Source organism: Delphinus delphis, chromosome 3 (genome assembly GCF_949987515.2).
Source record: "Delphinus delphis chromosome 3, mDelDel1.2, whole genome shotgun sequence".
NCBI lineage: Eukaryota > Metazoa > Chordata > Mammalia > Artiodactyla > Delphinidae > Delphinus > Delphinus delphis.
In genome coordinates this window covers 55622056-55638291 of record NC_082685.1, presented here as the reverse complement: position 1 = coordinate 55638291, position 16236 = coordinate 55622056, and the positions used below count along the sequence as shown (strand labels likewise).

The following is a 16236-nucleotide window of genomic DNA, read 5'->3' as shown; positions in this document are numbered from 1 at the left end:
CCAGAATTCTATGTCCAGTGAAAATATCCTCCTGGAAGAAATTGGTTGCCAGTAGGCCTACCCTAAAAAAAAAAATTAAAAAAAAAAGGCTAAAGGGAGTTCTCCAAACAGAAAGGAATCAATAAAAAAAGGAATCTTGGAACATCAGGACAGAAGGAAGAACACAGTAAACAAAAATATGGGTAATCACAATAGACTTTCCTTTTCCTTTTTAGAATTTAGTTTTCTAAATTATGTTTCACGGTTGAATCCAAAATTATAATACTGTCTGATATAGTTCAAAATGTATGTAGAGGAAATATTTAAGACAATATAAATGGGGGAGAGTAAAGGGAGGAAGGTTTTCAACCCTTCTCTTGAACTGGTAAAATGACAACCAGTAAACTGTGATAAGTTATGTGTGGGCCAACCACTATAAAAGCTATACAAAGTGATACACTAAAACCCACTATAGAGAAATCAAAGTAGAATTCTAAAAAACATTCTAATAACCCACAAGAAGACAGGAAAAAGAAAATGGAGAAAGAAAAGATAGACAAATAAAAAATAAAATGGCAGACTTAAGCTTCAACGTATCAGTAATTATATTAAATGTAAGTGGTCTGAACACACCAATTAAAACAGAGATGGGCAGAATGGGTTTTTAAAAATGACCAACCATATGCTGTCTATAGGAAACTTCACTTCAAATATAATGATACAGGGGCTTCCCTGGTGGCACAGTGGTTAAGAATCCTCCTGCCAGTGCAGGGGACACAGCGTCGAGCCCTGGTCTGGGAAGATCCCACAGGCTGTGGAGCAACTAAGCCCGTGAACCACAACTATTGAACCTGCGCTCTAGAGCCCATGAGCCACAACTACTGAAGCCTGCTCACCTAGAGCCCATGCTCTGCAACAAGAGAAGCCACTGCAGTGAGAAGCCCACACACCACAACAAAGAGTAGCCCCCACTTGCCGCAACTAGAGAAAACCCATGCGCAGCAATGAAGACCCAATGCAGCCAAAAATTAATTAATTAATTAATTAGAAAATATATATAATGATACAGGCAAATTGAAAATAAATAGAAAAATATATTATGCAAAGAAAATGACATTGGAGATATAGTAGGACATTATATAATGATAAAAGAAGACATAGAAAGCCTAAATATGTACACACCAAACAACAGAGTTGAAAAATATGTGAAGCAAAACCTGATAGAACTGAAAGGAGAAATAGATCCACAATTAAAGTTGGAGACTTAAACACCCTCTCTCAACCCTATCTCAACTGACAGAACAACTAGGCAGAAAATCAGCGAGAGTACAGAAAACTCAATACCATCAACCAACATATTTATAGAACACCCACCCAAGAACTCCAGAATACACATCCTTTTCAAATGCTCAGAGAACATATACAAGACAGACCATTTAAACAAGTCCATAATATAAACTTCAACCAATTTTTAAAAATTGAAATCATACAGCATGGGTTCTCCAACCACAATGGAATCAAACTAAAAATCAACAGAAAAATAACAGGAAAATCTTCAAACACTTGGAAACTAAACAACACACTTCTAACTAATCCATGGTCAAACACAAAGTCTCAAGGGAAAATTTTCAAATATATTGAAGTGAATGATCTTCCCCAACCATTTCAGATTTCAAATGTGTTTAGCATCAAACTGTTTATATTTTAAAACTTTTCTGAGGCATATATCACATCAGTTGAAAGGTTTTCATAAGTTATTGGCTTATATATCATTTCTGTCTTTTCCCTGAATAATTGTGTTTTTCCTTGCACATAACTAAATTTAGAAAGATTTCCAAGAGGTTCAATCCATCCTTGAAGTTTAGTCTTTATCTTTCATTTTTAATAACTTGAAGATTTTTTAAATGTTATAATGGAATGAAAGGAAAACAAACACATGTGGCATATAAATGGAAATCAGCTTGATCAGCTATGCAACAGTTATAAGTTAACTAAATAAAATTAAGTTTAACACACTTTACAATGTTTCATCAGTTAAAGTACTATTTCAACTCACTGGTAATAATACAACTAAATTAATCTTGAAATGGTCACTTCAAATTAGCATACATAAGCAAGAAAGAGCATGGGACACGGTGATTTTTTACATTGTTTACCTTTCTGTGTTGTGTCCAGAGGAGACCAATATTTTGCCACATAATTATTAAAATTAACCTGGAAAATATAATTAAGACAGTTCCCAGTGAATCATGGAAACGTTCATTATCTTTAACACTGATGGATCCATTTGTTAAAAATGATACAGTTAAGATTGGTGCATTTCAAAAAAAAAAAAAAAAAAGATTGGTGCATTTCAATTTGTGTAAACATTATCTTAAGAAAAGAACTATACAGTACTGGCACAAAAACAGAAATATAGATCAATGGAACAGGATAGAAAACCCAGAGATAAACCCATGCACATATGGTCACCTTATCTTTGATAAAGGAGGCAAGAATATACAGTGGAGAAAAGACAGCCTCTTCAATAAGTGGTGCTGGGGAAACTGGACAGCTACATGTAAAAGAATGAAATTAGAACACTCCCTAACACCATACACAAAAATAAACTCAAAATAGATTGAAGACCTAAATGTAAGGCCAGACACTACAAAACTCTTAGAGGGGGCTTCCCTGGTGGCACAGTGGTTGAGAGTCCACCTGCCGATGCAGGAGACACGGGTTCGTGCCTCGGTCCGGGAAGATCCCACATGCCGCGGAAAGACTAGGCCCGTGAGCCATGGCCGCTGAGCCTGCGCGTCTGGCAACGGGAGAGGCCACAACAGTGAGAGGCCCGCGTACCACAAAAAAAAAAAAAAAAAAAAAAAAACTCTTAGAGGAAAATATAGGCAGAACACTCTATAACATACTTTTTGACCCACCTCCTAGAGAAATGGAAATAAAAACAAAAATAAACAAATGGGACCTAATGAAAGTTAAAATCTTTTGCACAGCAAAGAAAACCATAAACAAGATGAAAAGACAACCCTCAGAATGGGAGAAAATATTTGCAAATGAAGCAACTGACAAAGGATTAATCTCCAAAATTTACAAGCAGCTCATGCAGCTCAATATGAAAAAAACAAAAAGCCTAATCCGAAATTGGGCAGAAGACCTAAACAGACATTTCTCCAAAGAAGATATGCAGATTGCCAACAAACACATGAAAGAATGCTCAACATCATTAATCATTAGAGAAATGCAAATCAAAACTACAATGAGATATCATCTCACACCGGTCAGAATGGCCATCATCAAAAAATCTACAAACAATAAATGCTGGAGAGGGGGTGGAGAAAAGGGAACATTCTTGCACTGCTGGTGGGAATGTGAATTGGTACAGCCAGTATGGAGAACAGTATGGAGGTTCCTTAAAAAACTAAAAATATAACTACCCTACGACCCAGCAATCCCACTACTGGGCATAGACCCTGAGAAAACCATAATTCAAAAAGAGTCATGTACCACAGTGTTCATTGCAGCTCTATTTACAATAGCCAGGACATGGAAGCAACCTAAGTGTCCATTGACAGATGAATGGATAAAGAAGATATGGCACATATATACAATGGAATATTACTCAGCCATAAAAAGAAACGAAATTGAGATTTGTAGTGAGGTGAATGGACCTAGAGTCTGTCATACAGAGTGAAGTAAGTCAGAAAGAGAAAAACAAATACCGTATGCTAACACATATATACGGAATCTAAAAAACAAAAAAAAATGGTCATGAAGAACCTAGAGGCAAGATGGGAATAAAGACACAGACCTACTAGAGAATGGACTTGAGGATACGGGGAGGGGGAAGGGTAAGCTGGGACAAAGTGAGAGAGTGGCATGGACATATATACACTACCAAATGTAAAATAGATAGCTAGTGGGAAGCAGCCGCATAGCACAGGGAGATCAGCTCGGTGCTTTGTGACCACCTAAAGGGGTGGGATAGGGAGGCTGGGAGGGAGGGAGATGCAAGAGGGAAGAGATATGGGGATATATGTATATGTATAGGTGATCCACTTTGTTATAAAGCAGAAACTAACACACCATTGTAAAGCAATTATACTCCAATAAAGATGTTAAAAAAAGAAAATAACTATACAAAAAAAAAAACACTGAGTGGGAGGCATAAAGTGGAGGAAAAAGTACAGATGAAACAAGACAGAATGTTGTGAAGCTGGGTGATGTGTACATGCAAGTTTATGCTGTTTACTTTGTATATGTTGAACTTTTTCCATAATAAAGACTTGAAATGAATTATTCCTTGTGAGACGTTTGTAAAAGCAAAGTCAATTCAACTCTAGCCGATCAAATCAAAGCAACTGAGAAGCATTTTCCTGTTGGAATCTAATGTAATCCACTTTCCAAAAAGGCAGTTTCTTCACATACCCAACTGATATCTTTTGGGGTTACATTAAGATACTATCTTCTTGGGGCTTCCCTGGTGGTGCAGTGGTTAAGAATCCGCCTGCCAATGCAGGGGACATGGATTCGAGCCCTGGCCTGGGAAGATCCCACATGCCACAGAGCAACTAAGCCTGTGCGCCACAGATACTGAGCTTTCACTCTAGAGCCCGTGAGCCACAACTACTGAGCCCTCGTGCCACAACTACTGAAGCCCGCAGGCCTGAGAGCCCGTGCTCTGCAACAAGAGAAGCCACTGCAATGAGAAGCTGGTGCACCGCAATGAAGAGTAGCTCCTGCTCGCGACAACTAGAGAAAGCCCGTGCACAGCAACAAAGACCCAATGTAGCCAAAAAAAAAAAAGTTTTTTTTTAAAAAAGAGGGGCTTCCCTGGTGGCGCAGTGGTTAAGAATCCACCTGCCAATGCAGGGCACATGGATTCGAGCCCTGGTCCAGGAAGATCCCACATGCCTCAGAGCAACTAAGCCTGTGCACCACAATTATTGAACCTGCGCTCTAGAGCCCACGAGCCACAACTACTGAAGCCCCCGCGCCTAGAGCCCGTGCTCTGCAACAAGAGAAGCCACCGCAATGAGAAGCTCACGCACGGCAATGAAGAGTAGCCCCCGCTTGCCACAACTAGAGAAAGCCCGCGTGCAGCAACGAAGATCCAACGCAGCCAAAAATAAATAAATTTAAAAAAAAAGAGGAAACCAAAGAAGATAACAAAAAGATACTATCTTCTTTCTCTCTATCATAACAGGTAATGCTCTCACAGACACTTCAATGATCTAACTTGATTTTTTACACATACTGTACTAATAATTAAGATTTGCTTTAAAATGAAAAAATATTTTAATAAGCTGTATTTGAGGATGCCTGCAGGCAAAGAGAGTGAATAAAGGACACTGTGGATGCCAGCGATGCCATTAAGTTGGAATCAGAACTCAGACTGCCCACTGAAAGGAGGAAGCATTTAGGATTGAGCTAGAAATAATTTTGTTTCAGAGAAGAAACTAAACCCATCTAAGATGTTTATGATTGTTGGTTTTACTTCATCAGTGTATTTTGTTATTCAGATCCTCAAGGAAGTCTGTTCTCAGTAACATTTATCAAGTGAAACAAAATGATCTTAATTTTATCCTTCTGGGTAGATAGAGGTGCTTTTCAACTACAAAATGACTTCATCTGTTCAGAGTTTAGATTTATTTACCTTTATTTATTTTAGCTAGAGTTGAAGTATTTTGAAAAATATCATTTTTAATCCTCCATATTCACTCCTTACCTGAAGTGAATTTTGCTTGAACTCGATTGATTTCACCTCTCAATAAATATGAAATCATTCTTAAATGAATTATGTTTGGTGTATTTTGTGTACTCAGATATGCACTGACCCATTTAATGTATTCTCAGGAAGTTTAGAGATACATTTTCCAATTTATCTGAGCAGAAATTGGTGAGCTGTGAATGAATATAGCCATGATGAACCATCATTGAATTCCAAGGTATCCACTCAAATATAATTCACCTTTCACACTACCTTATTTGGTCTATATTTATAGGACCTAGTGTCATCCTTGTTGTGAGAGACTGGTAGAGGTGATTCTTGAATGTTTGTTTTCTGCATTGCATATACTCTTACAACAGGGCAATATATTTGGACCTTGATTAATTACTTAATATAGCAGGGAAATTTAACCCAAAAGTTACAATAAAATGAAGACCACTAATAAAATCATGACCATTTCTACCCATACAAAAATGAAGGGAATCCTAAAATGCTTACTTATGACAGATACCTGATTGCTCCTAGTCCCTCTTTTAAATACTTTAATTTGATTAGATACTTCTATCATAAGTATTTCTTGGCCTCAATTTTCCTAATAGCCTAATTGTTCCCTGTACTGTGCAGGTGTGCCCACAAAACAAAGTAAGTATGTTGTTCATATCATATTATTAGCCATATAATTTAGAGAATGATTGTGTATTTTAAGATTGGTCTTGCTAACCAACTTTTACATTTTGTATAGTTTGTTGATGGGACAATTAAATAGTATACTTGGATTCAGAAATTACACTGCTCCTCAGAGATAAACTGCACTGCCAATGAATAAAAGTTGGTTATAGGAAGTTTACATTACCTGAGGGAATGATTCTTAAATGTGTTAGTTCGCATCAGAATCACTTAAGAAGTAAGACTGAAGTGCAAATTTCTGTTAGTACTGCCAGAGAATTTGATTCAAGTTCTAGAGGGGAGCTCAGGAATTGACTTTGAAAAAACACCCCGAGACTCCCAGGTAAGTCTTTATGCATGTGTTTCACACACTACAGTTTGAGAAACACTGACTTTTAAAAAAACCTTTTAATGCTCAGATTTTGGATGTGGTGTTGACCTGCAGCACCCCACGAAGTTATTAATTTGAACGCATGGTGGCAGTGCAGGCTAAGAGAGTGGATAAAAGCTCTGCATTCAGTGGACTCCATTTCACGGAGAAACCCAAGAAAAAAATACAGAACACACAGCTAAAGCTAAGATAGAAGTGTTCGGGGAGTGGACGCCACCAGAAAATTATAAGAACGAATTTGAAATTTTATAGCAGACATTTTGGAGGGTCAACGGCGGACGTGGTGATTGGGATTGGAAAAGGATTTTTCCTCTGGAACCAGACATAACAATGGAGATGGTGCAAACAAAAGTACATCATAAGAAAAGGCAAGTGGTGATCTTTATTATATTGATTCTTTTGTGGGAGGCAGGTTCAGAATCGATTCAGTACTCTATACTGGAGGAGACAGAAAGTGGCACATTTGTGGCCAACCTGACAAAGGACCTGGGACTCACAATGGGAGAGCTCGCTGCCCGGGCCGCCCGAGTTGTTTTTAAAGGGAATAGGCAGTATTTGCAGTTTGATCCAGAGACCTATGATTTGCTGCTAAATGAAAAACTGGACCGGGAGGAGCTTTGCGGCTCTACTGAGCCCTGTGTGCTACCCTTCCAAGTGTTACTGGAAAATCCCTTGCAGTTTTTTCAGGCTGCCTTGCTAATTAGAGATATAAATGACCACGCCCCAGAGTTCCCCGCTAGAGAAATGCTACTAAAAATATCAGAAATTACTATGCCAGGAAAGGTATTTCCTTTGAAAATGGCACAGGATTTAGACGCTGGTAGCAACAGCCTTCAGAGCTACAAAATCAGCTCCAATCCTCACTTCCACGTTCTCACTCGGAACCGCAAGGACGGCAGGAAGTCCCCAGAGCTGGTACTGGACAAGGCGTTGGACCGTGAGGAGCAGCCCGAGCTCAGGCTAATCCTCACAGCGCTGGATGGCGGGTCTCCGCCCCGGTCTGGGACCACAAAAATTCAGATCGTGGTCTTGGACAGCAATGACAACGCCCCCGAGTTTGCTCAGGAATTCTATGAGGCCCAAGTCCCTGAAAATAGCTCCGTGGGCTCTCTGGTTCTCACCGTCTCAGCGAGAGATTTAGACGCAGGATCCTTTGGGCAGGTATCTTATGCCCTATTTCAAGTCGATGATGTTAACCAACCCTTCGAAATAAACGCAAATACGGGAGAAATTCGACTGAGAAAGACATTGGATTTTGAGGAATTTCAATCATATCAGGTGGATGTTGAGGCCACAGATGGTGGGGGACTATCAGGAAAATGCAGTTTAGTCATCAAGGTCCTGGACGTGAATGACAATGCTCCCGAACTGACTATGTCGTCACTTACCAACCCCATCCCTGAAAACCTGCCTGAGATCATAGTGGCAGTTTTCAGCGTATCGGATGCAGATTCTGGACATAACCAACAGGTTACTTGTTCTATAGATGACAATCTCCCCTTTCTTCTAAGAACATCCGTTGAAAATTTCTACACCTTGGTAACAGAAGGAGCGCTGGACAGAGAGAGCAGAGCCGAGTACAACATCACCATCACCGTCACTGACATGGGAACCCCCAGGCTGAAAACCGAGCACAACATAACCGTGCTGGTGTCCGACGTCAACGACAACGCCCCCGCCTTCACCCAGACCTCCTACACCCTGTCCGTCCGCGAGAACAACAGCCCCGCCCTGCACATCGGCAGCGTCCGCGCCACAGACAGAGACGCGGGCGCCAACGCCCAGGTCACCTACTCGCTGCTGCCGCCCCTCGACGCGCACGTGCCCCTGGCCTCCCTGGTGTCCATCAACCCGGACAACGGCCACCTGTTCGCCCTGAGGTCCCTGGACTACGAGGCCCTGCGGGCGTTCGAGTTCCGCGTGGGCGCCGCCGACCGCGGTTCGCCCGCGCTCAGCAGCCAAGCGCTGGTGCGCGTGCTCGTAGCGGACGACAACGACAACGCGCCCTTCGTGCTGTACCCGCTGCAGAACGCCTCGGCGCCCTGCACCGAGCTGGTGCCCAGGGCGGCCGAGGCGGATTACCTGGTGACCAAGGTGGTGGCGGTGGACGGCGACTCGGGCCAGAACGCCTGGCTGTCGTACCAGCTGCTCAAGGCCACGGAGCCCGGGCTGTTCGGCGTGTGGGCGCACAACGGCGAGGTGCGCACGGCCCGGCTGCTGAGCGAGCGCGACGCGGCCAAGCACAGGCTGCTGGTGCTGGTCAAGGACAACGGCGAGCCGCCGCTCTCGGCCAGCGTCACGCTGCACGTGCTGCTGGTGGACGGCTTCTCGCAGCCCTACCTGCCGGCCCCTGAAGCGGAAGCGGCGGACGCGGCCCCGGCCGCCCCGCTCACCGTCTACCTGGTGGTGGCCTTGGCGTCGGTGTCGTCGCTCTTCCTCTTTTCGGTGCTGGTGTTCGTCGCAGTGCGGCTGTGCAGGAGGGGCGGGGCGGCCTCGGTGGGTCGCTGCTCGGTGCCCGAGGGCCACTTTCCGGGCCACCTGGTGGACGTCAGCGGCACGGGGACCCTGTCCCAGAGCTACCAGTACGAGGTGTGTCTGACGGGAGGCCCTGGGACCAGCGAGTTCAAGTTTCTGAAACCTATTCACCCTAACTTCCCTCCCCAGGGCACTAGGAGGGAAATGGAGGAAAACCCCACCGTTCGGAATAGTTTCCTGTTCAGTTAAGTATCAGATTATTCTATTAAACCCTACTTAATAAGTTAGAAATCTCTTTTAAGTTAAACCTACATGTTACTAATGCATAATACTGACGGTCCGTTTTCCTGATTATTTTATTACTGTTCCTTAGGGTGAAATTTTAAAAAATCAGGTACTGGGTATGCACAGTATTTTCCCTATATTATCGTTAGTAGTTTTTAAAAATTACTCTCACTCAAGTATATTTGAAAATTTGAACAAAAGTAAATTTTTATTTGCATTATTTAAACAATTTTTAATTGAATAATCTATCCTTTTTACAAAAATTATATTCCAAAGTCCTTAAGATTGTATTTCTAAGTAGTGGTGACAACTGTCATCACTACTGCTATGTAGGGAAAAGTTTTAATGTATTTAATATTATTTAATCAAATATTTAAAATTTTAATGTGATATTATTGAATGTATTTGATATTATTTAAAATGGAACTGGGCTTAACTAAATTATATTTAGCTGTGTTCTGTGTCCAAGTAAGTGAACTATCATGGCTCTTTTGTCAGGGATGATTACCAATCAATTCAATAAGTGTAGGGAACACTTACTGTTTTGTATTCCCAGTATAAGTTTAGGGTAACTAAAGTGTGGAAAACTAAAGATAAACGCTAAAGATGACTAAATGCTAAAATAGCCATTCATATTTATGTGTATTTCAGTATACCACAATAGCCAATACATATTTTCTATGAATATAGACTTAACAAAATTATCAACACATTAAATTAGTTTGTGAGCTTCATATAAGAATATGCTGGCCCTTTTAAAACAACACCAAGCCAATTATAAATGCTTAATAAATATTTGCTAAATGTTATTAACATACCAATAGTGAATTTAAAAAAATAACTTTCAAGGAATTAGTAATACTAATATTCTCTTTACAATATAGTATCCTTGCCAATAAGTGAAATTATTAAATATCACTGTTTTAACTTTCCTTCTAAACAGAAAACATCCTTGTTCACCCTAATCTCTATTACAGAATATAAAGTGCTTGAGAGTACATTTTATCTCCTTGTCTTTGTCTAACAGTTTGCAAGTTCAGAGGTATTTTTGGTAAAATCCAAATTATACTTTTCAAACTCCTCCTCCTTCTATATGTGTGATACCTGCCAAGCCCTAAGTAAGTTATGAGCAGCAGGTTACTAGCTTATGTCAGATTTTCCCTTCCAGCCCTGTGTATGCACCATTTATCTTTATTAACCACAAAATCATTTACTTTCACAGTTTAACCCATATTTGATTTTATTTTTGTTGGTTATATTTGTAGTATTTTATGAAATATCCCTCTTTACAAGGTCCCATCAAAGTCTGGCAGTGACAATTGAGTGAATATTTTCTTTTTATCCTTAATTAAAATGGAACTGGGCTTAACTAAATTATATTTAGCTGTGTTCTGTGTCCAAATAAATGAACTATCATGGCTCTTTTGTCAGGGATGATTACTGATCAATTCAATGAGTGTAGGGAACCCTTACTGTTTTGTATTACCAGATATTTCCCCTCTCCTCCTTCATTCTTCTTTGGGGGAACTGCTTCTTACTCCAACCACATGGCTTTACTTGTTGCAGTGGATTTTTTCAGTAACCCCATCTGCACAGTTCCAGAGGGTATACACTGGGATGGGCCCTGTCCAATGCTGACAGGTCAAAACCCTTCCCTAGAAAGTATATGTTTGACTTCATTGGCTTTATTGCCTTCTTCATGTTTGCAGAAAGACATTGCCTGAATTCAGAACTTACTGATTTCCAATAAAACAAATGGGCATTTCTTCTCAACTTTAGTGAGCTATGCACACAATGAGTTTATGAAGGAAAAAAAATTCCCCAAGGTTATGTATACAGAGACTGAAAAGAAATCACATTTTTCAGAAGTTACAGGCACACTGCAATTTGACTGGGAGTAGAAACTGGATTTAAAATTTTATAACTTCTAACACGATAGAACAAATTCGTATTTTTGTAATAGAATGTAAGCTCCTGAGAGCAAGAATTTTTGTGTTTAATTTACCGCTTTATCCTGAGAAGCTAGAAAAATTCCTGCACAGAGAAATACTTATTAAATAAATAAATAAAATTATCTTGAGCCCAGTTTTGTCTACTGAACTTGTACCTTTATAGAGAAGATGAATATATAGATAAATAGGTATTACTTTGCTCTCACAACTGTTGTTAGATACTTGAACAAAACTGCATCACAGGTGAGGGGGAAAGGAGTTTATAACACTCTATGACCCAAAAGGTGTTCAATGCAGTTTAGCTATTATTACGTTACTCTTTGAAATAAAGACTACCTGAAGTTGTGAAGCAGAACGCTTGGTGGCGCTGCAGGTTAAGAGAGTGAAAAACTGTCGCTGCATGCTCCCAGACTCCATAAAAACCGATCCGTTTCTGGCAGCTCACAAAGGAAACATTCACACTGATGGGTAAAGAAGATTTCAGAGAGGCAGCTATCCCCCTGTCAACGTTAAGAGCTAACTCAAGATTACTGAACCAAGATAGCAGAGTTGGCTGCAAAACAATTATTTTGTGATTAAATACTGCATCTTTTAGACCCGGAGGAACCATGGAGACGCCGCTACTCAAAGCAACGCAAAAAAGGGAAGTGACTGCCATTATTATTCTATTACTATTGTGGGAGGTGGGTGGTGCGGTCATTAAGTATTCCGTTCTAGAAGAGAGACACAGCGGCTCATTTGTGGCCAACCTAGCAAAAGATCTGGGGTTGGGCTTAGGAGAGCTGGCTTCGCGGGGCGCCCGGATTCTTTCCAAAGGGAATAAACAGCATTTGCAGGTCGAGCACAAGAGTGGGAATTTGCTCCTAAAAGAAAAACTGGACCGGGAAGAGTTGTGCGGTGACATGGATCCATGTATACTGCATTTCCAGGTGTTACTGAAAAACCCGGTGCAGTTTATTCAAGGTGAATTACAGCTCCAAGACGTAAATGACCATGCCCCTGAGTTCCTGGAAAATGAAATCCTACTGAAAATCTCAGAAAGTAGCCATACAGGAACCGCATTTCCTTTGAAAATAGCTCAAGATTTAGATGTGGGCAGTAACACAGTTCAGAACTACACAATTAGCACCAACTTCCATTTCCACCTTTTCACTCGAAATCGCAGCGACGGCAGGAAATACCCGGAGCTGGTGCTGGCCAAAGAGCTGGACCGTGAGGAGCAGCCAGAGCTCAGGTTAACCCTCACGGCGCTGGATGGTGGGTCACCGCCAAAGACTGGGACTTCCCAGGTTCTCATCATGGTCCTGGACATAAATGACAACGCCCCTGAATTTGCTCAGCAGCTCTACGAGGTGCAGGTCCCAGAGAACAGCCCTATAGGCTCCCTTGTCATCACTGTCTCTGCCAGAGATTTGGATGCTGGGACCCACGGAGAGCTCTCCTACTCATTTTTCCAATCATCAAATCAAGTCATTCAGGCCTTTGAAATCAACACAGTAACGGGGGATATTCGATTAAAAAAAATGTTGGATTTTGAGGAAATTCGATCTTACCGTATGGAAATTGAGGCCTCAGACGGTGGGGGTCTTTCAGGAAAATGCACTGTAGCCATAGAAGTGACGGATGTAAACGACAACGCCCCTGAATTGACCATGTCATTACTCATGAATGATATCCCAGAAAACACCCCTGACACTGTGGTCGCTATTTTCGGAATTTCAGATCCAGACGCCGGGGACAATGGCAAAATGATGTGTTACATCCAAGACCATCTCCCATTCCTTCTGAAAATTTCTGTAGAAAATTTCTACACCTTGGTAACAGAAGGAGCGCTGGACAGAGAGAGCAGAGCCGAGTACAACATCACCATCACCGTCACTGACATGGGAACCCCCAGGCTGAAAACCGAGCACAACATAACCGTGCTGGTGTCCGACGTCAACGACAACGCCCCCGCCTTCACCCAGACCTCCTACACCCTGTCCGTCCGCGAGAACAACAGCCCCGCCCTGCACATCGGCAGCGTCCGCGCCACAGACAGAGACGCGGGCGCCAACGCCCAGGTCACCTACTCGCTGCTGCCGCCCCTCGACGCGCACGTGCCCCTGGCCTCCCTGGTGTCCATCAACCCGGACAACGGCCACCTGTTCGCCCTGAGGTCCCTGGACTACGAGGCCCTGCGGGCGTTCGAGTTCCGCGTGGGCGCCGCCGACCGCGGTTCGCCCGCGCTCAGCAGCCAAGCGCTGGTGCGCGTGCTCGTAGCGGACGACAACGACAACGCGCCCTTCGTGCTGTACCCGCTGCAGAACGCCTCGGCGCCCTGCACCGAGCTGGTGCCCAGGGCGGCCGAGGCGGGTTACCTGGTGACCAAGGTGGTGGCGGTGGACGGCGACTCGGGCCAGAACGCCTGGCTGTCGTACCAGCTGCTCAAGGCCACGGAGCCCGGGCTGTTCGGCGTGTGGGCGCACAACGGCGAGGTGCGCACGGCCCGGCTGCTGAGCGAGCGCGACGCGGCCAAGCACAGGCTGCTGGTGCTGGTCAAGGACAACGGCGAGCCGCCGCTCTCGGCCAGCGTCACGCTGCACGTGCTGCTGGTGGACGGCTTCTCGCAGCCCTACCTGCCGGCCCCGGAAGCGGAAGCGGCGGACGCGGCCCCGGCCGCTCCGCTCACCGTCTACCTGGTGGTGGCCTTGGCGTCGGTGTCGTCGCTCTTCCTCTTTTCGGTGCTGGTGTTCGTCGCGGTGTGGCTGTGCAGGAGGGGCGGGGCGGCCTCGGTGGGTCGCTGCTCGGTGCCCGAGGGCCCCTTTCCGGACCACCTACTGGGCGTCAGCGGCACGGGGACCCTGTCCCAGAGCTACCAGTACGAGGTGTGTCTGACGGGAGGCTCCGGGACCAGGGAGTTCAAGTGTCTGAAACCTCTTGTCCCCAACATCATGGGTGAAGGGGTTGGTACGGACACCGAGGAAAACTCGAACTTTAGAAACCATTTGGGGTTCAATTAAGAATCTCACTTGACAAGACGTGATAAATGATCATATTCACTAATGTATTAATTTCCAACCCTTTCATTCACATAGAGCTTACATATTCACTCATTCGTAAGTTTTGTCATATTTATAGTTTGAAGTATTTTACATTCAGAATCTCTAGGTGTTTTTTATTGTTGCTGTCTTTTTTTTTTTTAAGCCCTTCACATTTTGCATGTGAGATGAGACATTAAATGGTGAAATGGTCTCAGTTTTTTGGTGGTCAGATTTTCGGAAGTCACAAATGTTTTCAGATTCCTGATATTTGAGCTTGTTCGTTGATATCTCGTTATGACTAAGAGAATTATGTCTTACGATTATCATAGCATGTCAGGCTATTGTAAATGATGGCTTTTAGGTTTAAAAATAATTTTCACCTATGCAAAAAATTTTGTGACCTCGAATATCGCTGGATTTCTGTAGTGTTGTTTTGAAAACACTATTGTCTTTCCTCAAATGAACTAATATTTTATCTGGATGTTTTCTGAGTATTCTCTTTTACAAAATTGATATTATTTAGACCGTCTGCCATAATTTAAAAGGACTTAATCCCAGTTAAATAGAAAAAATGTTGGTAGAGTTATGATTTCTTTTTCATAATAAATGGTTTTTAGTATGCAAATAATGATTTTCATTCTTTTAAAATAATATGTAGTCACATGATTCAAACATATTCAATAAGACCAAAAGAGAAAGTGAATTAACACCATGATTCTCCCACTCATGAATAATTATCAATGTCATCATCATTCTAAAATATTTCTATGATGCTTATAAGTTACTAGCTGGATGGAAATAATTTTATAAAACGAATCTGTAAGAAACTGCTTCTTTATAATTAAAACCATCAGATTTTACTGAAATACAATAAAAATAATATGAAACTACAGAACTTGGTTAAGCTTAAGTAAATATTCCCTATAAGGTTAACAAACAGGAGTATGGTGCATATTAAGATATTAGCAATAATCACTTCCTCCTCTCCTCACCTTACTTTATACTTTTGTTATATGTAGTTACCTTAACAATGTTTATAACACTTACAATGTGTTTTAAAAGGATAATCTTCATAATTGTTTAGACATTTTATGTTTCAAATATTTAAGTCGTCAAATAACGCTACTTTTTTCAAGCTTATTCAAGTCTGTCCAGAGGTAACAACTTTTGAACCTTTTGTTTTTTTCCCCCATTATATTTGCCTCCATATTTCTAAATAATATGTTTACAAAATGCTTTTTCTCAAATTTAAGTTTTAGATATTATCCATTTACTTCCAAAGGGCACACACACAAACTTGCACATTTCTTCTACCCCATCCTCTCTCATACCTGTATCATTATTCTGTTTAAATAGTGTTTAAATAATTATGACTATGTAAATATCACTTAGACCCAAACCTCATATTGCTCTAAGATTTTGTTTCTATTTCTTTACTCTTAAGTTAATAATTGCCTCATTTTCCACTTTACTTTAAAACCCTTAGAAGAAAACATAGGTGTAAATTTTTCTATGTACATATTTTAAAGTTATCCCCATACTTTCTAAAGTCTAAAGCTCCTCATTGTATTATTAAGCCCATAAAGAAAACCTCTCAGTTCCATTATTTTTTCTTGGAGCTATTGTGGAGCCACCCAGACTCCTGCTCAATTGTACACTATTTTCTCTCTAGACCTACTCCACAAATGGCAGTTTGGGGTTTGCTATACCCTTCATCCTGGAAATTTCTTTTCTCTC

At 41.8% G+C, this 16236-nt stretch overlaps 2 protein-coding genes across 2 annotated transcripts; both read left to right on the top strand.

The window, feature by feature from the left end:
- The first annotated feature begins 7089 nt into the window (after nucleotides 1-7089).
- LOC132423207 (protocadherin beta-6-like) lies at nucleotides 7090-9498 on the top strand. The gene has a single exon (XM_060008682.1). It carries the CDS (start codon nucleotides 7095-7097, stop codon nucleotides 9486-9488), a length of 2394 nt encoding a protein of 797 aa, XP_059864665.1. The 5' UTR covers nucleotides 7090-7094; the 3' UTR covers nucleotides 9489-9498.
- Nucleotides 9499-12084: 2586 nt separating this feature from the next.
- Nucleotides 12085-15341, top strand: LOC138413859 (protocadherin beta-17-like). The gene has a single exon (XM_069540517.1). The coding sequence runs from the start codon at nucleotides 12085-12087 to the stop codon at nucleotides 14476-14478; it is 2394 nt and encodes a 797-aa protein (XP_069396618.1). The 3' UTR covers nucleotides 14479-15341.
- Nucleotides 15342-16236: the final 895 nt, after the last annotated feature.